Source organism: Nansenia antarctica, assembly GCF_963989245.1.
Source record: "Nansenia antarctica genome assembly, chromosome: 2".
In the NCBI taxonomy this organism is placed as follows: domain Eukaryota; kingdom Metazoa; phylum Chordata; class Actinopteri; order Argentiniformes; family Microstomatidae; genus Nansenia; species Nansenia antarctica.
The window spans coordinates 58,318,885-58,345,424 of NC_137675.1; the positions used below are offsets into that span (position 1 = coordinate 58,318,885).

Sequence of the window (26,540 nt, forward strand, 5' to 3'; positions counted from 1 at the left end):
GTCACTATACGTATTATTCTCCTGCTGTACCTATGGCCCTTTGCCCCCCCCCCCCCCCCTGCTTTCACTCACTCTCACCTTTCTATTGGCACTGCGTCAGACACAGTATGGGGGAGACAGGCTGAATGAGGAGGTGAGTGAGAGGAGCGTACCTGTACATTCTCTGTGTGTTTTTTAATTTCTCTCCCTGTGGTTGGAGTGTGTAGTGGAGGTGGGGTTCAGATGGTGTCTCCCTTCTGTAGTGTTCATGAACACAACCCCTCACGCATTGCCTGAGCTGGCATCTTTCCTCGGGTTCGGTCTCCTTACAGTGCATTGCATTTGGTCGGTGTGTTTTAGATAGCCCTGTAGGAATATGATGCCCGTAGTGTTGCAATCCTGTCTTCAAGGATCCAACATTTGATGCATTACAGTATTTGCGACAGCCTGCCAAAACTGCGTTAACACATGTACATGCATATCATTGGTTGGAGTAGGAAGCACAGCATTTCACACTAATGAAACCCTACAGTCTAAGAATGTACGTTTTGGGTCTTGTACAGAACACATTATAGCTTGTGTGATGCGGAGAAGAAGGGTAAACATACAGTAACTCTAACCTCTTTCTTTCCAACAGGCTGAATTGACATTCTGTGCGGGTGACGTCATAACCGTTTTTGGTGAAATCGATGAAGATGGGTTTTATTATGTAAGTATGTGATCTGTCCTATTTACACTTGATGATGTCAAGAAACTTGTAAATGTGACTTCTTTTTTATGTGTTTTTTTCTTCTTCTCCATATTACGAAAGTTGAAGTTGATATAACAAACGACATTTTTAGGATCACTAAATACTTATTATTTTACGACTCAATATAACAAACAACAGTTTTAGGATTACAGATTATAGGTTTATAATAAATTGTGAATCGGATTCACTGTATCGTCTGCCGTAGGCTACTGGGTAAGTGATAAATGGCTTGTAAACAAACTTATGTTTTAAGACGTGCTCAAAAGCAAGAACTGTGTGATCTAATTATGTGTAGTTATTTGTTTTTAGCAGCATGTTGTGATGTGCTAAAACATGCAGTTAGTTCATAGTGATGTTCCTTTTTAGCTGCTAGCTGTTTCTCAGGTATTTCGTTTGAGGTGTACCAACATTCAAATAAATAAATTCATTTCTTCTTCAACTATTTCAATGTATGACACATCATTTGAAAGCTTACACGCTGCACTTTTCTAATCTGGAAAGTTGCCCTACTTGAGGACCTTTTCACCAGACCCTGTCCTAAATGTGTTACTGAGTCCAACATCAGATGGGTTTATTGGGCAAGGATGAGTCTCACTGTCTTTCTGTGATCCCTCAGGGCGAGCTCAATGGACACAAGGGTCTTGTTCCCTCCAACTTTCTTGAAGAAGTGCCTGATGATGTTGAGGTTTTTCTCACTGATACTCCATCTCGATACCCCCAGGATGCTCCAGCGCGGATAAAGACCAAAAGGGTACATGCTCTTTCGCAGTACTAGCCCTCTGTCATCCATTTGCTCTTTACAGTTCCCTCTATCTCCTTACTCCTTCAGTTTCCCGTCTGTGCTTGTGTGTGTTTCATTGCTGAAATTACAATGGGAGTTCACACTTTGGAGCATTATGCTGTAAACATCGTTGAAGTCTCAGAAATATATTTAAGACAACTCCATTGATACTTGACAGAGGTATTTTTATTTTTATGATGTTGACTGCTGTGAAACAAAAGCATTGTAAAATATTTGGATACTGTATTCATAAAGCATTCTCAAAGAGAATAGACAGGAAGTAGAAAACACCACTGACTTTTAACGTGTCTTATAATGTCTTGACAAATAGCAGTCAACAAGCAATGTTTTTTGCACATGCATATTTAGCATTGTAATAAATGCTTTATGAATATAACCTGTGTTTGATCTAAAATTGTTTCTAATAGAAGATAGTTTTGATGTTCTGGAAAATGAAATATGTAGACTGTAGCACCGCATGTTCTATCTTTAAGATGCATGAATTCTCCTTGAACATTTTTATATCAAAATAGAAATCTAGTACAATATACATTTTGTATTTGCTCCTGAAAGCCTTGTTTTTGTATATTGCTTACTTGTAAAATAGCACGCAAGACGTCAAAAAAGCTTATGTTGCTATCAGAGTATAATTTCTAAGTAATAACATTACTAGCTGTAAATTAATGTGACAATTCTGTGTTTAACAAATAATTGCAAGTTAATGTTTGGATATCAACAGGTTTCATCAGAAATGTCTTTCCTTGTTTTATGATTTGTCATTTTCATAGTGCAGATTATTGAAATGCCATCAATTTCTCGATGGTGTTGTTGACATTTACATTTACATTTTTGGCATTTAGCAGACGCCTTATTCCAAAGCGACTTACAATCAATACATTTGACTAAGCAAGTGAATCATCAATCCACCAGTCGTATCAGGAAGAGTAATCTAGCATAGGCCAGGGGCCATTGGCAGTCTCAGTCATAGAAGGAAAACTTTTAATATATATATATATATATATATACATAGACACTGGAGAACAGAGACAGTACAAGGGGGGCAGTAGAAGTCATAGGGGACACAGCAATGGGGGAAAGCGGGTGTCTCAGGAGACGCAGTGCTGGGGGGTAGTAGATGTCTCAGGAGGAGCAGTTAAGGTGTAACCTGTAGAGATGGAGGTCTTCAGTCTCTTATTTTGATTATTTTTAGATCGGCTTTGAAAGGAGTAAATAGAATAAGTTAGAATACGTTTAAGTTCTTTCAGATGTCAATGTTAGACTCAGCAAGCAATGCCAAGAGTGAGGGAATGTGAGGTACTTGACTCCTAGTGATCATGGAAGAACTCCACTTAATGGCCAAATGAGTCACTCCCCATCAAGAGGCCATGATATGACACGCTTATATTATTAAACGTTTATTACACGTTATGTTTCGCATCTCCTTAAACGTATAACATGCGCTCTGATGCTAGGCGTCAACAGCATCATCCAGCATGTGAGAGGTAAATGGTAAATGGACTGCACTTATATAGCGCCTTTATCCAAAGTGCTTTACAATGGCCTCTCATTCACCCATTCACACACACAGTCCGGCCAAGCTACCATGCAAGGTGCCGGCCCGCTCATTGGGAGCAATTTGGGGTTCAGTGTCTTGCCCAAGGACACTTCGATGTGGCCAGCCGGGGCTCGAACCGCCGATCAGCCAACCTTGCCATCATTAGACGCCGACTCTTTTTTTTTTTTTATCTTTTATTATAAAAATATTCTTTTAAATACAATCATAGCTATACATATTCATACATGTTCATTTTATAGCCTTCATTGTATTCTAATTCAAATAAAATAAATTAAAAACCAATAGATAAAAACAAAACACACCCATACCATTTTGGTATGAGATGCATCCATCTATTATTCCGTCAGTCCTTCATAACCAAGATAACCCTTTATCATAAATCAATAACAAATGAATGCAACACAAAAAACATCTTCAAAAATCTAAATCAAACTCCAACCCTCCATCCACCACCACTCTTATAAACCCACAATCCCTAATAAACAACTTCTCAAAATCTTTTTGCCCTGTCTTGTGCATCAGTCCCACATTCTTCCTGACCAATCCCTCAAAGACTTTCCACACCGTTATCCACTTTCCCTCAAATCTTGCTAAATTCCTCCTCAAATAAATTGCATACCTAGCCTGTGATAATACATAATTTAAACACCATATATTCACTCCCCTTCTCTTTCCCTCCACCCCAAAAACCACCATCCTCCTCCACTCCTGCATCCCCACCACCTCCACCCCCCAATGCTTCTTCACTAGTCCTTTCAACCTTTCTTCGAATCCCTTCATTTCTTTACATTCAAACAGCATGTGCATTAAGTTCTCATCCTGTATCCCACACACATCACACTCCCTCGAAACTGTTCTGTCTACCTGATGCAACACCACCTTAGTATAAACCCTGTTATGCCTAAGCATAAAATCAAAATGAGTACATTCTAAACTATTATATTTTAAAAATAAATTCCTCCATATGTTCTTCACCTCCAATCCTGGGAACACCTGCCTCCACACCTTCTCTGCCGCAGGCTCCTTCACTCTGCTCTCCAACAGTGCCCAGTAGCACTCCTTCACCTTAACCGCTGAGAAGTCCCGCACTGTTTCCCCTTTCCCTAGTCTTAACTTAGGTAACTCTGTTTGCTCCTTCCCTTTTAACTCCCTATCTAACCTACTCACCCACTCCCCTGGTATACTCTGCTTTATTTTATTATACATGCTCACTATTTCTCCCCTTCTCATCTCCTCATCTGTTTCCCTAACAACTTCTATAATTGCCTGCTCTGATAGGAACCCTGGCACTACCTCATACCTAAAATCCCTTACTCTAATCAGTCCTGCCCTCCAGAAACTCCTAGATTCTAACATTTTCCCCTCTCTTCTAATTACCGGGTTCAATAAAACTGGAACATTTAGTATCTCCCCTCTCTTCTCACACTCATATCCTACCTGAGGCAAAAAACTACCCCAGGCTTTAAACACCTCTTTATAGAATTCCGGCACCCTATCATACATCCGTACTTTAAAGCACATCAACAACCCATAATCCCCACACCCCCCACATCTATGTACCCATTCCCTAAAGTATCCTTTCCATCCATGTCCTTCCTCCCCATACAAAAACCTTTTGACTGTTCTGACTCTCATTGCCCTCATCTTTACTTCCAAATCTACCAGTTTCAACCCTCCTTTATCATAATCTGCTACTAATACATCATACGCTATTTTAACCCCCTTTCCTCTCCACAAAAAATCTGACACTAACATCCTGGTTTCTTTTAGAACCCACTCTGGTACATTCAATACTCCTAATACATAAACATATTTTGACATTAACAGTGCATTAACAATTACAACTTTTCCCTTCAGTTTCATGTTCCTTTGCTTCCAATAATTCAATGTTGTTCTTATTTTATTCAAAACCCCTGTCCATGTGTAATCAACAGCCTCCCTGTCATCCTCTCCAAGATATATCCCCAACACTTTTATCATCCCCTTTACAATTTTCAAATCAAAAACACAATTGTCTGTATTCACTCCCCCTATACACAACATTTCAGACTTGTCAACATTCACTTTTGCACCAGAAGCCTTTCCATATATGTTTACACACCCCATTATTTTGTTCACACTATTTACATCCCTGACAGTACATGTCGTGTCATCTGCATATTGATGGATTATGCTAACTCCTCCCCCCGGCATATTTATTCCCTTAATTTCTTTCTCCTGCTTAATATACGCTGCCAATGGCTCCACAGATATGCTATATAGCAATGCTGACAGTGGACACCCTTGTCTTATTGATCTCCCCAAAGGGAAGGAGTCAGTCAATAATCCATCTATCTTTACTTTACTTCTTGCATTCTTATATAATAGTTCAATCCAATCCCTCATAACAGTCCCAATCCCAAAATGTTCCATTGTTTTCAATAAAAAAACATGTTCCACCCTGTCAAAAGCCTTATTTAAATCCAAAGATAACAATAAACCCCCTTCCTCCCTCATGTCCTTCACAACATCCCTTAATGTGCACATATTCTCTGCCACATCCCTCCCTGGGACTCCATAGGCCTGGGTAGGTGCAATCATGTTTTTCATTACTTTATTCAATCTATTTGCTAATACTTTTGCTATGGTTTTATAATCACAATTAAGTAATGATAATGCTCTATAATTCTGTAATTTGTTCCTGTCCCCTTTACCCTTATACAATAACGTGAGCACCCCCAAACCCATAGAGTCCGGAACAACCCTTTTATTCCCCATACACGTATACACTCTGCACAATATAGGGGCCAGGATGTCAACAAAAGCTTTATAAAATTCAGCCGTCAACCCATCCGAACCCGGACTCTTATTTGGGTTTAACCCCATGATGGCTGTCTTAACCTCCTCCACCCTTAGGTCTGCATCACACATTTTCCCTTCTTCTTCTGTCACCCTAGCTTCCACTGCTTCTAATACTTTATTCATACATTCCTCATTCACCCCCCCAGATGTATATAGGTCTGTATAAAATGACTGCACAGTATCCATTATTCCCACTAAGTCTGTTATTATTTCACCGTTATCATTCTCTAATTCCTTAATTTTCCCTTTCTCTTTCTGTCTCTTCTCTAAACCTAAAAAGAATGCTGTACTCCTTTCTCCCTCAACCACATACCTTGCCCTACTCCTTACTAAAGCACCTTCACACTTTCTCTTCTCTAGCTCCCTCAAATCTTCCCTCACTCTCAAATACTCTGCTAAATCATGCCCTGGAATATTATCAACTCTTTCCTGTTCTATTGCTAACCTTTTCTGCAAATCTCTTTCCTCCCTCACCCTCTCTTTTCCTCTCAGTTTTGCGAATGCTATTATTACAGCTTTTAATTTATCCTTCATCCCTTCCCACCACACACACACATCACTCTCATACATCTGGTCTTCCATAGCAACACTCACACACTCTCTTACTATCACCCCAAAACGTCTATCTTTCAGTAAACTTGCATTAAAGCACCATGTCCCTCCTCTTCCCCCTACGTTCCTCGCACCTAGCTGGAAAGACTGAGCATCGTGGTCGCTAAAGGCCATAAACCGATACTCAACCCTTCCAACCAGGTGCCTCACCTCCCTCTTCACTAAACATAAATCGATCCTTGATTGTCTCAAAACCCCCATCACCATTTGTCTCCTTGAAAAAACCTGTGCATCAGGGTGCCCCTCCCTCCATATATCCACCATTCCTCTTGTGCGCATCATTTCTAATAATACTGGGCGTGACGGATCATTCCTAAATTTCACCCCCCTTGTTACATCTAACCTGTCCACCACCACATTATAATCCCCAACCATAATACAATTCCCAACACATTTCTCTTTCAAAGATTCAAAAAAAACTTTCCTATATTTGTCCACATTTGGTGCATATATACAATATAGTGCATACTCTATCCCTTGATATTCGAACCCCACTCCCACCACTCTTCCCTCATTGTCATTCATTATATTCCTTACATTTTTCACTACCCCATTCTTTACCAAAATAGCCACCCCACAAGCATACACAGTTCCATTACTCACATACACTTGTCCATTCCACCTCCTTCTTACATCCTCCATTATGTCCTCTGTCCAATGCGTCTCCTGGAGGCATATAATCTCCTCTCTGTATGCTGCCAACACAAGCTCCATCTTCTTCCTATCCCTGAGTCCATTTGTGTTGACAGCAACAACCCTGACCATCGTCAAGATTACAAAGAAAAAGATCATGTACACCGCCATGTCATTTTCCTACCTTAGTCTTCTTCCCTTGTGCACCTTTTGCACCCCTTCCCGATCTTGTCCTCACCCTCTGTACATCCGCATATAGTCCTTCATCGGAACCTTTTCTTTTCCCCACGCCCTCTGTTGAAGGCCCTGCCTCATCCATCTCTCCATCCCTTACTGCGTTGTCTAGGCTGGCTCCAATCTCCTCTCTCTCTTTACCCTCCATTTCCACCGGACCAGGCCCCTCCGCTCCTCTCTCCACTTCCGGCTCCATCTGGGTCTCCTCCACCACCTCAGCTTGTCCTCCTCCCTCCGTCACGTCTTCATGGCTCCTTTCCCCACCTTCTCCTTGTGTCTCCACCACTTCCTCCTCCACCACCTCCTCCTCCTCTCCCTCCATCTCCTCTTCTTCGTCCCCCTCCTCCTCCTCCTCCTCCACCACCTCCTCCTCCTCCTCCTTCTCCTCCTCCTTCTCCTCCTCCTTCTCCCCCTCCTCCTCCTCCTCATCACTGCTCACTCTCTCTCCTCCATCATATCTCCTTCCCATGCATTCACGTGCATAATGTCCTTGTTTATTGCATTTGTAGCATACGAACTCCGGGCATTCTCGGATTACATGTCCTGGTTTGATACATAGCCTACATACCCTCACCTGCTTGTCATGAATCACCCTAAAGTGATCCACTCCAACCAGGGTCTCAAACTTGGTAGAATAGGGCAATGACCTCACCTCTTCGGTGAACTTCACCTTCATGTATCTCGTCCCGTCTGCAATGTCAGTTCCCGGCCACGTCTTTCTTTTGATAGGTGATACCGCCTTCACCCCCCACGACTCCAGCCTGTACCTGATCACGTCGTCCTTCAGATATACCGGGAGATGCAAAAACGAGACCACCATTTCATCCACCGCCAAGTCCTTTCCCATTATTCTCACGTCTTTTATCATGAAACCATCCACCAGCTTGTCCTTCCCTCTCCTCGATGCCAGCGTGATCTCATATTTCCTGTCTCCTTTATCCCGACAGCCCTCCACATTTCCACACACCTCCTTTATGCCTCGTAACATTTCCATCATGGTTATATTACTTCCTTGCTCCAGTCGCACTTCCACTGTTAAACTTGCGTCATACCGTTTGTCCGAGTTTCTTTTATCGTCGTCCATTCCATTCGCGTTGTTCGTTGCCATGTCGTCCGTCCTTAGAAGCCCCCGATCAGCACGAAGCTGTCGGGGTACTCAAAATCCTTAACTCGCTTAAATAAAGATGTTATTATAATGTTCGTTTGTTTTTTTCAAAAACACGCTCAAACTTTTCCTCAGTCCAAACACACCTGTTCAACTTCCGCTCATGCGCATAGACGCCGGCTCTACCTCCTGCGCCACAGCCGCCCCCAGAGAGGTAGGCCTGCTGCTGGCTCTCATAAGAGAATCCATAGTTGGTACGAAACAGGAAATACAAAACATACAACATTCCAAGTTTTAATTTCTCATTTCTTTTTTTATTCATCAAGACAAATACATGTTTTTTAAAAATCAGAACAAAAATAAAGCGCAAAGCTCAATTCACTTCTCAGTCTTAAGTGATCAAATGGTTTCAGTTTATCTTACAGAGGAGATGAGCCACCAGTGGGATGTGATGGGTGGTAGAAGAGAGAGAGAGAGAAGAGGAGAGAGAGAGTGAGAAGAGGAGAGAGAGTGAGAGGAGAGTGAGAAGAGGAGAGAGAGAGTGTGAGAGAGAGTGAGAAAGAGGCGACCTGACTAACATTGTACAAACGCTTCCAAACTGATTCTCCAAAAATAGACATGTGAAGTGGAACCTGACGACAAACCAAAAACAACAGGTACTGTTCCTAGTTTCTTTCACTAAATGCAAATAAACAGGAGTAACGTGTATAGATAAGAACCTCTGTGTACTTCTAGTTCTGTCGCTAAACCTCGTCGCAGAAAAATGACGGGAGGAAAGAAATACATAGTAAAAAACGAGTGATTTACGTCTAAGTGACCACAGCAGTGTAAAACGAGGCCTATTTGGCAGTGAGAGGGGCGTACACAATGATCTCCTTTTTGGGCGGCACGTCCAACGTCACACCGGACTTCAGTCTCCTCAGCAGGAACGGTGTCAGAATCTGCAAACCGAGACATCCTGTTAGATGAACAATTACAACAGGCAACGGACAATCTGATTGCTGCCCATCTAAGCCGTTAACGGGCTACATCACTGACGGCGTCGTCTTCTCATGTGAACGGGGGGGTAGCCAGTCAGGGGACTTACCTGGTGAAGCATGTGCAGGATGCTGTGCTCTTGTTCGTTGGCAACAATGTTGTCCGCGTCGTCTTTGATGGTGTCGATGTCAAACCACGACTCAAAGCTGTAGGAGAGAGAGTGCAAAATATTAACGCGCGCACACACCACCACCACCACCAATCTTTGCTGTGCTGTGAACAAAAAAACAAGAACATTACTTATTACTATTCACTAAATTGCGAAGTATAAAATAACTGATTTCATTATATTACATTACCGGTAATGTAATAAAATTCCATGGTGGAATGTATTTGTTTGTTGGTTGGTTCACAGAGACATCCGTACCTTTTGAGGTAATCGAGCACCTCGGGCTGGAGGAAGTTGAGCAGAGACCAGAGCTCGGCCAGGTTGTTCTGCAGCGGCGTGCGGGTCAGCAGCAGCTTGTTGTCTGTGGGCAGCATCTTCAGCTCCCTCACCAGCCGGCAGTTCATGTTCTTACGATTGTCCACGATCAGGTATTTCCAATGGAAACACTGTGTGTGTGTGTGTGTGTGTGTTTGGGGGGGGGGGGGGGGGGTCATCATTAAAAGGCTGTGCTGTGAGAACTAAAAACCAACAATTTCTCTCTCTCTCTCTTTTTAAAAAAAATATTTTTATAAATTCCAACCACCATAGATGACCATGAGAGACAGAGAGAGAGGCCCACCTGCAGATGTCCTCCGTCAATCATGGCTATCTCAAAGGAGGTGATCACCACAGGACACATGTTGAGGGACCCCTGGGGCTTGCGGATTGACTTCAATATCTTCAGTCTCTCCTTCTGGGGACCGTGGTACAGCTGCACTGAAATCTTATCACACGACATGGGGCAGAAAAAGCCTTTAGGTAAAGAGTAAACAGTTATAGATGTCAGCTCAAATCAGGCAGTGATTGTAAATTAGGGGAAAATGTACAGTAGGACATTTTGCATGAGTGGTTTGATGTCAAGTTACCATACACTGTGTACCATGGGGCATCCACTTGCATTATGTCTGTACAATAGTATTTCAAACTATTGTACCTCTGGGGTGAATTTTTTGAACTCGCTGATCCAGTTGGACACAGTGGACAGGGGGGCGACCACCAGGAAGGGACCCATGACCTTCTTCTCGACCATCATTGCCACGTGGCCGATGCACTGAATGGTCTTCCCCAGACCCATCTCATCAGCCAGGATCCCATTGATCCCGTTCTCCCACAACATCTGCGCACACACACACACACACACACACACACACACACACACAAAAGAGCAAATGACTCCCTTTCGGCTTCGATTCAATAAGCAAGCAATAGGCATAATCAAAAGGACTTTCACTCACCCTAAGCCACTCGAGGCCCTCTATCTGGTAGCATCTCATGACACCTCCAGTAAAGAGTTTGGGCTGCTTGGCAGGCACGGGCTGGCCGTTCACCTTCCTGTCTGGGTCCAGGTGCTTGGCACGGTCTCTCACTGCCCCCGACAGGCGACTCTTGATGTCTGTGTTCGAGTCGCTCATCATCTCTATATCCTTGACTTCCAGCTTTATGTGGCTGGGGATCTCCTCCTCCTGTTCGAGAAGAGGGAGAGCTCAGAAGGTGAGGATCTAGGACATCAAAAGCCATTTCATTTCAGCTTCAAGTTTATTTTGGGTTAAGAGTTAAATGGATGGTTCAGCCTTTTTTTATGTTTAGGTGAAATCTCATCTTACAGAGTTATCCTCATAGGTAGGACAGTAGAAAACGTCATACAGGATTCCACTACTGGCCTATGAGGACAACTGATACTATGAGAACCGATGATATTTCACCTAAACATGAATATAGGCTGAACCATCCCTTTATGGTGGTTCAGGCTATAAAATAGGCTGAAAACTATAAAATGTATCCCTTACATTGTGATTACAATTCCTTACCTCTTCCTCTTCCTCCACTTTAGCTATTTTGGCCTTAGACATCATTTCCTGAAACACAAAAACATGCAAACAATTAAATCAAAATGAAACTATTAACTAGGCCCATTTGCCCCATTTCAAAGTATGTTAGCCTACCTCTTCAGACTTGACATCGGCAATGTTGTAATCTTCCTCACGCCCACGCTTCTTTCCTCCGACTTGAAAATAGAGAAAAAATAAATGACGTTAGAAGAAAACTAACACTCATCTCTTTTTTCACTCGCTCCTCCATCAACTGCTTCTCCTCTTCCTCCATGTCCTTAGTGAGGAGAACTTCAGGGACTCCATCTTCCGTCTGCTGCAGCTAGATTTACACGTATTGTAGACAAACCTGACGTTAGAAGAAAACGAACACTTTCATCCCATTCCTAACTTTTAAAAGATGTCAACAGCCCTACCGGTGTCAGGCACGGTCTCCTCCATCGCTGTACCCTGTGCTCCCTCAGACTCGGACACGCTGCGTGGTTCTTCCTTCAAGCTGTTAACATTTCATACATTTGCTAAGTTAGACGGATGGTCGACAAATATCACTGTAATAACGTCGATAGCAAGAAGTTATCACAAGTCTGCTAGCTAGTCGGCTAACAGCTGCAGCGAGGCTTGCACAAAGCAGACATTTGAAACATAACAGAACTTACCAACTCATGTTTGACAACTGAAAAACTTGTTTGCTAGCAGGGACGCACGCGGGAAGGGGGGTGCTGAGGGTGCTGCAGCCCCCCCTAGCGGCAGGCAGAAGGAGCTCCTCCTCAAGGTAGGTTCACTCCTGGCTGCATCACTACCCTGACAGAAGCGCTGAGACTGCTAATGAGAAATTATTTTTAGCAACGGTGCTAATGAATGTTGTATGTGTAACTGAGTGGATATGGTAAACTCACTGCTCAAGTTAAATCCCCCCACTCACCTGTGCCTTAAATTGCCATTTCTGTGGGATAGCAGGTTAACCTTGGGTGTTTTGTGACGGTCACGTGTGTTGATGTATATCCATACGGAGGACCCAGGCTAGTGTGAGGTCAGAATTCAAGGAAGCAATGGTGTTTGCAGCAGTGTGACGCCTGTTACAGATGACTGTATGTATGACCCCCCCCCCCCCCCCCCCTGCAGATTGACGAGGAGCTGGTGCAGACTAGGGCTGGGCAAACGATCAAAATTTCTTTTTCGATAATCGCAAGAATTAACGATCAATTATCGATTAATTGACAACCTTTTTTTTCATTAAAGTTCATTAAAGTTTTTTTTTTTTTTTCCTTGGGGAAAAAACTTTATTTGTGTTGCTATTGCACACATTCATTCATTCACATTCAAACTAGACACTACAGTCAGATAACAATCCTCTTAAACAAGGCAGTGAGTAGCCTAAATTGTTTAACTTAAAAACACATTTTACGTTATCAATAAAAATATAGAAAATAAGTAACTCACCATAGGAGCAGTAAAAAAACAGTTACTCACAAATAGGAGGATGACTGAAAACGTTAGTGTCCTTAAGAGCGTCCAGCTTAACTTAAATTTAAACTCCAGCGAGAGACTGTAGGCGGCAGGCCTACTGGTTCTTGTTCAGAAAGATGATCATGTTAACATGTTCAGGGGTGAGAGACGAACGCAATCTGGTGACACGTGGACAAACTAATTTCCATTATTATTATTAAAAAAAAAATATATATATAATCTGGGAAGTTCCTCATACTGGACAGAATTCTGCCAGCGCTGAAGAAGAGAGGACACAAGGTAGTGATTGTGCTCAAACAAAACCTTTCCAAATCATGGGCAGGCCAGTTGTTGCATGACCACATTTTGTGTTCATTGCCTGTCTTTCTGCCCTGTTTCTGATATACCTTATTTTGTCTTTGCAGAACAAGGCAGCCCGTATTCGTGTGGGGAAAGGAGACAGACCACTGAACTATGAGCAGGCCCTTCACCCACATCACATTGGCCACCAGTGAGCTGCCAGCCTTCCTGCCTCTCACATTCTAATTCTGATATTATTCAACAAAGCCATCAAGCAGAAAACTGTCTATGCTCATTTCAGGCCTCAACTGGAAACTTATCAGTTACCTCTTATTCGTTATGAACGTGAACAAACTAACTGCTGTAGTACAGTGTGTCAATGCTAACCCTCACATCTTTTTCTCTCTTAGGTAACCTCAAAGGGGAGGGAGGAGCAGCTGATCGTACAGTAGAGGATGTGTCTGTGCGACGCTTCATGTTCGGAACATTCCATAACTGTCTGGCCAATGAGCTTGTGATAAAGAGGCGAGGTAATGTGCTGGTGATATGTGCTCTGATGCTGCAGAAACTGCCCCCACGGAAATTCTACTTCCTGATTGGCTACACAGAGGCACTGCTCTCCCACTTCTACAAATGCCCTGTGAAGTTGGAGATTCAGACACTGGAGAAGACAGTCTACAAATATCTTTGAGAAGCCACTGCTTAAGCCAGACTCAATTGACTTGAATGGGAAAGACTTGCCGGAGTACGATAGTTATGGAGATAGACTCCAGTTCTATGAGTGGAGCGGAGCCCCATAGGGGAGCTCTGCTCCTATTGGTTTACCCCGCTACCTAAAGTAGCCAATGACTGAATTTTTCGATGCCTGCGCCCGCCCTGGGGTGCTATATAAAGGGGCGTCCTTCGCTCCTCATTCTCCCAAACATACAATACAGCCGGGTTTGAACAAGTCGAAGTGGGCCAGCAGCCCTATGGGGCTCCGCTCCACTCATAGAACTTGAGTCTATCTCCATAACTATCGTTCTATATCGTGGAGCTCCGCCCCATAGGGGAGCTCTGCTCCTATTGGTTTAGGCGGAGCGAGCGAGGCCAAATGTACCCCCACTGAGACTATTAGTCCGAAAACAATCTCAGCGGCACCCGGAGCTGACCACTGATGTTGGTTCAAGACAACCTTAAAAAGTTGGCCCAACCCACACCGAGTCTGCTCCACTGATCTAGCCCTTACGTGAGCACGTAGGGTTGTAGATCTAACGGAACATGTCCTGGAGGAGGGTCCCCTCCCCAGGCACATCCGTATTCATCCTGACAGCACTTGAATAGAATCCCCATGACCAGGGTAATCCAAGTGCCTTCCCCACTACATCAGTCATCAGCAAAACTGAGGACAGAATGAGAAAAGGATGAGGAAGAAATATCACTGATCTAGCCCTTACGTGAGCACGTAGGGTTGTAGATCTAACGGAACATGTCCTGGAGGAGGGTCCCCTCCCCAGGCACATCCGTATTCATCCTGACAGCACTTGAATAGAATCCCCATGACCAGGGTAATCCAAGTGCCTTCCCCACTACATCAGTCATCAGCAAAACTGAGGACAGAATGAGAAAAGGATGAGGAAGAAATATCTTTCAAGTAATACCGTACAAAAGGTGATGGCGACGACCAAGACGCCGCCTCACATATCTCCTCCACTCCCACTCCCCTGAGAATGGCCACTGATGTGGCCATGCCCCTGGTGGAATGAGCCCGAATGCCAGTCGGCACGGGCTGCCCCTTCGATTCGTATGCGAGGCTAATCGCCTCGCAAATCCAATGGGACAGCCTCTGCTTCGAGAGTGGTGCCCCGGCTTTCTGTCCGCCGTAGCAGATCAGAAGCTGGGGAGAAGATCTCAGTCCTGCTGTGCGCTTCACATAATGTGCCAACGCGCGCACCGGACATAGACAATGTAAACGCCTCTCCCTCTCTCCGTCGTGAGGAGGAGGAAAAAAGGCGCTCAGAGCACAGCTCTGAACCCTAAACCCACGATTAACCTTAGGGATAAAAGCCGGGTTAGGGCGTAACACAGCTTTTGTTTCGTCATCAGATATGATCAAACAATCTGCCCGTGTCGAGAGAGCGCATAAATCACTCACTCGCTTAGCCGTAGTCAAGGCGAGGAGTAGACTCGTCTTGAGAGACAATAAACGCAACGACACAGTGTCAATGGGTTCGAATGGGGGCACGCACAGCGCCTCTAGCACAATCGACAGGTCCCATTTTGGCATTAGAGTCCTATGAGGGCGTCTAAGCCTACACACTCCAGTCAAAAAACGCTTAACCAGCGAATGACTGAACAGTGTCGTTGTCGCAAAACCCTCATGACAAGCTGAGATGGCAGCCGCGTAAACTTTAATAGTTCCCGCCGCCAATCCCTTGTCAAACAGCGACTGTAAGAAGCACAAGAACGTTTCGACCCGACAGCAGACTGGGTCAACGTCCTGTCCCTCACACCACTGTGTAAACACTCGCCAGCGGGCCGCATATCCCTTTGCAGTGGATTGCGCGCGCGCACTCTGAATGGTCTGAATGACCGCGTCTGTCAGACCCCTGCGTTCTAACAAGTCCCTCTCAGTAACCAGGCCATGAGAGGGCCCCCCATCATAGGCGGCCCCCTCACCAAGCCTCTGGCTTGAGAGAGTGCATCTTGTCGATGAGGTATGGGCCATGGGCCCTCTACCAACATCTCCATCAGTTCCGGAAACCCCGGGGCTCCGGGACGGTCCGGGGCTACAAGAATTAACTCTAGCCTCTCTGACCTCACTCGTGCCAACAGTGGGAGGATAGATGTCAGGGGTGGGAACGCGTATAACAGGACCCTCGGCCATGGGTGGTGTGCGAATGCATCGACTCCCAATGGCGGGTTGTCCTGTTCGCGCAGGGAGAACCAAAGGCGATACTGCGCATTCGTCCGTGACGCAAACAGATCCACTTCTGCTTGCCTGAACCGTGCCCAAATCAGAGACACAATGGAGGGTGCTAACCTCCAGTCGTCGTCCCTCGGGCCTCCCCGTGATAACAGATCTGCTCCTTCGTTGAGCAGACCTGGAATGTGGAGAGCTTTTAGCGAACTCAGGTGTGTGACAGCCCACAGACATACATCTGTCGCTAGGCGATGAAGTGACGCTGAGCGTACTCCCCCTTGACGATTGATGTATGCTACTGTTGTCCTGTTGTCAGATCTGACTAACACGTCCAGATCCTTTAACACCGGGGCAAAATGAAGTAGCGTTAACTTCACCGCCTCGAGTTCCAGCAGGTTGAAGTGACGCGTCTCCAACGGTCCCCATCTTCCTGCCACCGAACCTGCCTGCCACACTCCTCCCCACCCAGTCAACGACGCGTCCGTGAAGACTGGGTAGTGGGATGCTGGTCTGCCCATGGCGACTCCGCGCGCGATGACGCGCGGGTCTCTCCAGTAGCTCAGGTCGGTTTTGACCGATCTCGGTATTACAATCAACTTGCGACGGTGTCTCACTGGATCCAGTCGCAGTCGTGCGAACCACCTCTGCAGTCTGCGCATGTGTAATAGGCCTAAGGGGACCACTACATGGGCTGCAGACATCAGTCCTAGTAAGGACATCATTGACAGAGCGGTGATTGTATTTGTCACTCGACACACCCGGAGAGCTGACGTCAGTGTCGCTCTCCGTGGTGCCGATAAACTGGCCCTCATCTTGGCAGTATCCAACTGAATGCCTAGATAGGAAAACTGTTGAGCCGGCCACGGAGCACTCTTTGTCCAGTTGACAGCTAACCCCAGCTGAGTGAGGTGCTGCACCAGTGAGGTTGCGTCCCGAATGGCTCGATTTGGGCATTGGGCCAAGACCAGTAGGTCGTCGAGATATGCTAATATGCGTATCCCGTTTCGCCTCAGTGGTTCGAGTGCTGTCTGCACGCATTTGGAGAAAGTTCGAGGAGCAAGCGCGTACCCGAAGGGCAGGCGCGTGTACTCGTAAACCTTCCCTTGGAAGGCAAAACGTAGAAATTTCCTGTGCCTCTCTGTGATTGGCACATGAAAATACGCGTCCCTCAGGTCTATGCTGATTCCGTAGTCGCCCTTCTGTATACAAGACAGAAGGCGCCTCGTCGTCAACATACGAAAGGGGCGTTTCGCCACTCTCTCGTTGAGGACCCTTAAATCTAGTATGGGTCTCATGCCTCCGGATTTCTTTGGGACAAGGAAATACGGGGAGTACCACCCCATGTCCCACTGGTCCCTCGGAACCATTGTCACTGCGCCCTTTGTTAGGAGATTCGTAATCTCCTCCTGGAGCGCACGTGTTTTTATCGGGCAGGACAAAACAGTCTCTCTCACGCCCCTGAAGGGCGGAGGAGGCTGAATGAACTGTAGTGCATATCCCCTCCTCAATGTCCTGTCCAGCCAGCCCGACAGAATACCTGCCCCTTCTAGCCATTCTGCATAACGCAACGACAGCGGCTGGGCCGTCTGTTGTGGTGCAGTCGACAGAAAAAGCTTGAATTTCTGTATGACCCCAGCCGCCGCTGCACACCGAGGAGGTGGCACAGCCCAAGGTGGGGTCATTTCGAAAGGGATGGGCTGCCGTCTGTAAAGAGTGTTTGTTATGTGTAACAATGCCCTTTATTGACGCAGGTTTATTATGCCTGATAATCAAAGAACCGGCCGCACGCTCATGAGCTGGGCCAGATCCTGATAGACATGGAGGGGTTTTTGATGTAAATAACGGTCCCTCTATACGGCTACAGACAGGGGTGTTTAACCCCGTTTGTGGAGGAGGAGACGAGGAGAGGAAGCTGCTTTTAGACTGTTGAGATTCCTTCCCAACACAAACATGCACCATGTCTCTTCTTTGTCGCCCTATCAGTTAGTGACAATGACCTGCTTTTTCATTGGACGATGATCTGATTCGTTGAGCATGTTCCATTGGATGAAGTCTTTCTTATCAATGTGTCTCCTGCAATCCACTGTTTGCTTATACGATGTTTGTGTCCTGGACAGTACACCGTCCCTCAGACCCGGAGCCCATGTGTTAGTCTTTGGAGCACAGAATTGTGTATTGTATCATTGTGAGTATTGCATCATATCGTATTACATTGTATCATATAGTTTTTGGACACATCATACTCTATTGTAGTGTTTTATATCATACATCACTGTATTGTATATATTGTATTAATTTTAATTAATGAAGAAATGTAATTTATTTTCTAGTATATTAAGTATGGTTTATGATTATAATGATTGTATGGTATTGTATTGTATGGTTCTAGACAGCAGTCCTACCATGGGGAACAATGCTTGCACTCCAGAGACTCCAGAGACTGTCAACTGTCTGTATGAAGTGGCGAGCCAAGCAGGTATCCTCCCTGACATCACCTTGGACCCCACCCTCATCACCCTGCTCTCCCTCAACTCCACCACTGCTCTGGAGCAGCAATACGCTGCCATCCAGCAGAACCTGTCATCTGAACAGCTAACAGCCTTCAACCGGGACCTGACGTCAGCCTTTGGGGGGAGTACCAAGGTGAGTTACGGGGGGGTGGGGATCGTAGCTCTGGCTCTCTCCCTGCTCTTCGAGGTCCTAGCCCACCAGATAAAGGGGCAGGTATCACGCCTTGACCCCATTCAGCGCATCTTTGGAGCGGACACCTCCTCTCAGATCGCCACTCTCGTCAGCGAGTACCTGAAGCAGGTCTCCGGAGTCGCCAACAACCAGACCAAGATGGCGGAGGTTCTAGAACTCTACGACAGGAAGTTGAGGTACGAGCTACTGGACTTCATGGAACGCATGCTGATGCAGCGGCGCATGAGCTCGGCTGGGATGAAACAGTGGCTGAACGGCGCCGCGTTCCACGTGCACATGCGTATCCACAGCAACCGTCTAATGGCCGTGGATTCTGCATCAGAAAGCCGCCTTGAACTAAACCAGTACTACCTGCAGAACTTCACAGAGCTGTTGCTTACTTATAGAAATTATCTGGCAAAGAACATCCAGGAGACACCAGCCTCAAGGCCCCAGAAGGGAGCTCCATCCCAAGGCTCAGGCCTGCTGGTGGTGGAGCCCTTCAGGAACACGTCCCATGGGGTGCAGCACCGCCCCTGTGAGGCCAAGGCCCTAGGAGAGACCCTGGTGGTCCGCATTATCGCTGCTCAGAAACTCCAACACATCAAAGACTTCTTTCTGAGGACAGTGAAGGACTTTGACATGCTGATTAAGCAGCAGGGAGATTTTCAGCTGAAGAGTTAAAATATTACTATGAAAATGATAGTGTATTCTGATTGTTACAAATTGGTCTGGATTGGTAACCTTGATTATTTGGTGAAATAAAACAACGTTCCACCACATTCTCTCAACTGCGATTTATATGTTTGTATTGTGAAATGATTATGCAAAAGCAGCCCCTTTTTGTTTGTTGATCTTGCTGCAGCTATAATTACCTTATCATAAACCAAAATATAAGGTTGTTTTACTCCATTATTGTAGTAGGCTTTGTTAGCTTTTGCATCCAGAGATCGATGTTTGAGATTGGTCACATGTCCCATCTCTCAACTGTATAACAAAACAATTAGTAGACCTATTGTTTCAACCATTTGCACCTTTAAAGACCTTGTCAATATTTTTCCAGACCTCACCGCCATTTCGAGCTGTAACCGTTTACATCAGTGAGACCTTTAACAGTTTGAGTTTGCAATAGACTAGACCACTATCATACAACAGAATTTCCGGTTCATCTTTGTTTTTTAATCAAACTAATAAATTCACGAACTTTTACTCAAAGTTTTTAGGACTCAAACTCTTTGGACAGAGTCTAATTCAGAAAAATACCTACAAAATTCAAGACCTCATAAAATCGTGATAAGACTTTTTAATACTTATTAAGGGTCTTGATTTTCCCAAAATTGATTTATCAACTTTTAATACTTTTCAAGACACCGCGGATACCCTGAGATATCAAACAACGTAACTTTTATAATTCCCTTCCCATATCATTTCGTTTAGTTCCTCCCATTGCTTAGGACTGAAGAGTGGCTATAAACATATGTTTATTTGGTTGGCTTCTGCTGGGTCTTAATAAACATGATCATGTTTAACCCATAAGAACCCGGATCCATTTCTCCTTCAAGAAAAATTATGGGGGATATAAAACAGATTATTAGACCACATAGAACACATCTGACATTGTTTTCTAAATACTACCCCCTAGTGGCAAAGATCTGAAATACATATATGTCACATTGGGTGTTAAACCTATTCCTCATTGGAAAATAAATCAACCTGACAATCTCTTTCTGTTTGTCTTTTTATTTGCAAAACATGGCAGGAACAGGGCCATTTGGGCCATTTGTCAGGGACATTTGACATTTGACATTTGAACAGGGACATTTGAACAGGGACATTTGTCAGGTGCTACTGTGACTCATCCTCAGTCCAGGTGAGCCTCTCCTCATAGAAGGCTATGACCACCTGAGGACAGCGAGTGTTTGCCTCACGGGCCGGAACCAGATCAACCTCGTCTGACCCCTTCCTGTAGAGCAGAGGGAGAAAAAGAATAGCTCAGGACTCATACTAATTATAGACCTTTAGTAGCAAGTTTGATAAACTTCCATCATGTCAGTCATGCTCTCATTTCCATGGCAACCCAAAGCTTACAAACTAGCAAGGACAGAAGCGTATTTATTTAAGACATTTCTGAAAATGTCCCTAATAAAAAGGCAGATTCACATAAGTGTAAACAAAAGTTGGAAGTGCATTATGAAAAGTACGGTAGTAAGGAGGACTTCAAAAGGCAGGGAGTACGCAGGGATGGGTTATGATTCAGTTTTAGTAATTCTATAGTAAGGATGTAAAACCATATAGCCTGTATACCAGCCAACTTAATGGCAATCAAATTGTCTGTGATTAATGTCCAGTATTCATTACGAGCCACCAGAATCGACCATTTAGGGCCAATCCCATTACACCCCTTCGGCTCAGTTTTGAACGTTCACGTGTAGGGGTGTCCCAATTCTTGTTTTCATTTAGAGTATGGCTCTGTTTGGAGATTTTTCATGACAAGACTACATTCAGACCCATGGCCCTACCTCCCAGGATGCCTTGCGAATCATCAGAAATCAGATTTTGCTCTAGGCAATGTGGAAGACAACCACAAATGTTATTAGTTTCTCTGTAATTACTTGTTAATAAAGATTTGAAAAATTATAACCATATTATTATCTTAGTTTAATGTCCTTTCAATGTATTATAGACCTTTTCTTTATAACAAGCACAACCATTTTTCCATGTCGCATTTTCCCCCTTCGATGGCATGAAGCTATAGCTATGGCACTTCTTGAACCAAAACACGCAATCTAATCCGAACAGTTGTTATTATGCCATATTATTGATGGGTTATATCATGTAGCTGACTAATAACATGGACAGCGGCTGTTTCTCCAGCGTTCCTGTCATATCGGATTTTAGAACTCCATAAAAATAAATCTGCGCTCTGTGTCTAATGTTATCTATCTGACGTTACATGTTTTGTGCATGATAGTGGTGCATTTTAACATTTCATGTCGCATTTCCCCCCTTTGATGGCATATGACGCTATTGCACTTATTAAACTAAAACTGCGCTCCGTGTCTACTAACGTTATCTACCTAATGTTACATATTTTACGGCTGATTTGGGCATGATAGTCATGCATTTTGACATATTTCCATGTCGTATTTCCCCCCTTTGATGGCATATGACACCCGAATTTAACTAAAGCCACGAAGTTGTTGCACGGTTGTCCTATATCAGTGCAGACTGGCACGGTAGGAGCACAGTTGATAGCCTACAGAGCACTGTTATTCTGTCATGGTCTGATAATTAAGTATTGTTATTTGTTATTTGATGACTTGATTTGACGTGTTTGATCGATTGATAGTGTTTAATTTAAATTGTGAATGAATCACTAACGTCAATGTTTTTCTATGACACTACTGATGACCCATCAGGGTCTTGAAGGGTTGTCCCATTTAATTGGGAAAGATTTCAACCACTACCTACGCCTTGTGGCTCTGTTCAGAGGCCGTGGCTCCAAAGTGAGCAGCACTCCAAAACGAGCCGTAGGGAAGGGAATCGGGAATGGGCCTTAAAAGCCGTCCTAAAACCCCCCTAGCAGCCATAACTCTCCCCTGACCCCCATCTAAGACCCTTTTTCAGTTAGGGAAAAACCCAGCAGAAAGTCAATTTTTTTAATTATCAAACTTACACCTCTGGTTTTATCAACCCACCACCATCTGCCAATGTTATTTTACTAAATGAATCAAATCAATCAATAAGAATAACCGGTTACATTTCTAGTCAACGGTTAATCTAAATGGTAAATGGACTGACTTAAAGCGCCTTATTCCATAGCGCTTTACAATAGGGCTGCCACGATTAGTCGACTAGTCGCGACGACGTCGATTACCAAAATCGTCACCGACATATTTGGTAATCGACGTCGTCGCATGTTTTTTTGTAGCTGAAATAAGCGATAAGCATTCGCTTTCTTCCCTGAAGCTGCCACTGGCTAGCGTCTCCCAGTGTCTTTGATGTACATGCGCAGTGTCGGTCATCCGGGGCACACGTGACATCCCCGGAAAAACAAACAGAGAAATGTCTTCCCGTCCTCGTACGTCTAAAGTGTGGGGGCATTTCAACCACAACATTGAAAAAAAGAATGTGAAATGTAAAATTTGCAAAGCTGAACTCGCTTATCATGGCAGCACGTCTATGATGCGCGAGCATCTCAAAAGGAAGCACGTTGTGGCAGATGACGAGGAAGACGATGGCTCGTCTCGGTAAGCTAGTTAGCTTGTTATTGGCTAACGATATCGTTACGTTAAAAGCCTTCTTACATTATTTTACGTTATGTGCTGTAACGTTGTCATCAAAGCGATACTTATCAAATAGCTAAAAATGTTGTCTTAACGTTACAGTGCTAAGAAGGCGCGTTCTACTATGGATAGTTATCTTGTCAAGATGCCAACGTGCACACCCCAGCAAGCCACCGTCCTGACCGGATCAATCCTGAACATGCTGGTTAAGGATATGAGACCCTTGTCCATGGTTGCTGACGAACCTTTTCTCTACAAACATTTCTTTTTGTGGATAATTGCTCTTTTTTAGTTGCCTTAGTGCCTACCTCATTTTATTTTGCAGCACTATTCAATACATTTAAAATGTATGTTTGATGCCAGAGATGAGTGAAGCAAAGCAAAACTTTTGTACTCTGTACAAGTATTTATTTTTGTTTTTGTATTCTTTTGGTTGCCTAGTGCCTAGCCTACCTCATTTTACTCAGCAGTTTGCACTCTCTACTACTCTTTACATTACATTACATGCATGTGATGCCAGAAATAAATCTGCAAAGTTCATTAAAATATCTATTTTTGAGTGAACAATCATTTTAATTGTCTTTATTTTTAGTTAGCACATGCCTACAACAACAACTAACAACTTCAAGCTAAATTTAGAAGCTGATTTAGAAGATGATAGCTAAATAAGAGCGATTGAGTAATTGTGCGATAAGCTGTAATTTATGATCCGATTAGTCGACTAATCGTTAAAATAATCGGTGACTAGTCGACTATGAAAATAATCGTTTGTGGCAGCCCTACTTTACAATGGCCTCTCATTCACCCATTCATACACCAATGGTGGCAAGCTACCATGCAAGGTGCTGACCTGCTCATTGGGAGCAATTTGGGGTTCAGTGTCTTGCCCATGACACCTCGACATGTAGCCAGCCGGCGTTCGAACCAACGATCTGCCGACCTTGCGATCACTAGACGTAATCTAATAACTGTTAATCATGAACACCCCCAATTTCAAGTATTGCCATGTAGAGTTGGGTTCCAAACAAAGTTGGGTTCCAAAGTGACTACAAAAAGCAATACGAGTGAATGTGTGACTTGACAACAAGTACAAGGTCGGCATTTGTGCATGTGAGACTCACCATTTCATCAGGAACATCAGTTCACCACCACTGCTGTCTGTTACGAGGATGATCCTCTCTGGGTCAAGGTTCCTGGCAAAGCCCCGTGGCTTTTCACTCTGAAACAGACAACACAATAAATAAATTACCATTTACCACAACGCAGATCAGCTCTCTGGGAACCTGCATACTTTACCTTTTTATGTGAACTGTAAGTAGGCTACACCTTGTGCAAACCAGGTCACATGAACCAGCAATGGCTCATAACGCAGGATCCCCATCTCCCGTTTGTGTAGCAGGACACCCCACTAACCCTAACCCTTATTAAGGGTCTTGATTTTCCCAAAATTGATTGATCAACTTTTAATACTTTTCAAGACACCGCGGATACCCTGATATCAACAACACTCCACAAAATTACTGTGAAAACTCATAAAGGTAAGTGAAGTAATCTTAACCACTCAATTAGCAGTGCAAGAGCATTCAAATACAGTCAGAACTGAATTAATGATATGCCTAAAAACTATTACAGTGACAGAATACAATAGTGACCTTATAAATTCAGCATTACATTTGTTGTCTTCTGGCAGAGATGCCATCATAGGATTATTTAGCCTGATCCATTCTCATCCTATTATATTTATATCGAGGATACACTACAGGCCTAGGTAGGACAGTAGAAAAGGTCATACAGGATTCCACTACTGGCCTATGAGGACAACTGATACTATGAGAACCGATGATATTTCACCTAAACATGAATATAGGCTGAACCATCCCTTTATGGTGGTTCAGGCTATAAAATAGGCTGAAAACTATAAAATGTATCCCTTACATTGTGATTACAATTCCTTACCTCTTCCTCTTCCTCCACTTTAGCTATTTTGGCCTTAGACATCATTTCCTGAAACACAAAAACATGCAAACAATTAAATCAAAATGAAACTATTAACTAGGCCCATTTGCCCCATTTCAAAGTATGTTAGCCTACCTCTTCAGACTTGACATCGGCAATGTTGTAATCTTCCTCACGCCCACGCTTCTTTCCTCCGACTTGAAAATAGAGAAAAAATAAATTACGTTAGAAGAAAACTAACACTCATCTCTTTTTTCACTCGCTCCTCCATCAACTGCTTCTCCTCTTCCTCCATGTCCTTAGTGAGGAGAACTTCAGGGACTCCATCTTCCGTCTGCTGCAGCTAGATTTACACGTATTGTAGACAAACCTGACGTTAGAAGAAAACGAACACTTTCATCCCATTCCTAACTTTTAAAAGATGTCAACAGCCCTACCGGTGTCAGGCACGGTCTCCTCCATCGCTGTACCCTGTGCTCCCTCAGACTCGGACACGCTGCGTGGTTCTTCCTTCAAGCTGTTAACATTTCATACATTTGCTAAGTTAGACGGATGGTCGACAAATATCACTGTAATAACGTCGATAGCAAGAAGTTATCACAAGTCTGCTAGCTAGTCGGCTAACAGCTGCAGCGAGGCTTGCACAAAGCAGACATTTGAAACATAACAGAACTTACCAACTCATGTTTGACAACTGAAAAACTTGTTTGCTAGCAGGGACGCACGCGGGAAGGGGGGTGCTGAGGGTGCTGCAGCCCCCCCTAGCGGCAGGCAGAAGGAGCTCCTCCTCAAGGTAGGTTCACTCCTGGCTGCATCACTACCCTGACAGAAGCGCTGAGACTGCTAATGAGAAATTATTTTTAGCAACGGTGCTAATGAATGTTGTATGTGTAACTGAGTGGATATGGTAAACTCACTGCTCAAGTTAAATCCCCCCACTCACCTGTGCCTTAAATTGCCATTTCTGTGGGATAGCAGGTTAACCTTGGGTGTTTTGTGACGGTCACGTGTGTTGATGTATATCCATACGGAGGACCCAGGCTAGTGTGAGGTCAGAGTTCAAGGAAGCAATGGTGTTTGCAGCAGTGTGACGCCTGTTACAGATGACTGTATGTATGACCCCCCCCCCCCCCCCCCTGCAGATTGACGAGGAGCTGGTGCAGACTAGGGCTGGGCAAACGATCAAAATTTCTTTTTCGATAATCGCAAGAATTAACGATCAATTATCGATTAATTGATAACCTTTTTTTTCATTAAAGTTCATTAAAGTTTTTTTTTTTTTTTTCCTTGGGGAAAAAACTTTATTTGTGTTGCTATTGCACACATTCATTCATTCACATTCAAACTAGACACTACAGTCAGATAACAATCCTCTTAAACAAGGCAGTGAGTAGCCTAAATTGTTTAACTTAAAAACACATTTTACGTTATCAATAAAAAT

At 44.1% G+C, this 26,540-nt stretch overlaps 1 protein-coding gene and 1 pseudogene across 2 annotated transcripts; one reads left to right on the forward strand and one right to left on the reverse strand.

Moving 5' to 3' along the window:
* Positions 1-9,321: 9,321 nt before the first annotated feature.
* LOC308150321 (lymphoid-specific helicase-like) lies at positions 9,322-11,968 on the reverse strand (annotated as a pseudogene). Its single transcript has 9 exons — positions 11,944-11,968; positions 11,642-11,703; positions 11,507-11,554; positions 10,934-11,152; positions 10,633-10,815; positions 10,279-10,422; positions 9,918-10,105; positions 9,600-9,696; positions 9,322-9,453 (listed from the first exon to the last, which is right to left on the reverse strand). The product of its transcript is annotated as a lymphoid-specific helicase-like (transcript).
* Positions 11,969-17,877: 5,909 nt separating this feature from the next.
* On the forward strand, positions 17,878-20,409 carry LOC308151300 (uncharacterized protein). The gene is made up of 2 exons (XM_080524142.1): positions 17,878-18,360; positions 18,565-20,409. Exons 1-2 carry the CDS (start codon positions 18,210-18,212, stop codon positions 19,539-19,541), a joined length of 1,128 nt encoding a protein of 375 aa, XP_080380268.1. The 5' UTR covers positions 17,878-18,209; the 3' UTR covers positions 19,542-20,409.
* The last annotated feature ends 6,131 nt before the right edge of the window (positions 20,410-26,540 follow it).

Bases quoted from the DNA above. Each gene is read 5' to 3' on its own strand.
- LOC308151300 (XM_080524142.1), top strand. From the start codon at position 18,210: ATGTTCCATTGGATGAAGTCTTTCTTATCAATGTGTCTCCTGCAATCC. The intron at 18,361-18,564 runs GTGAGTATTGCA...GTATGGTTCTAG, and splicing joins GAATTGTGTATTGTATCATT to ACAGCAGTCCTACCATGGGG.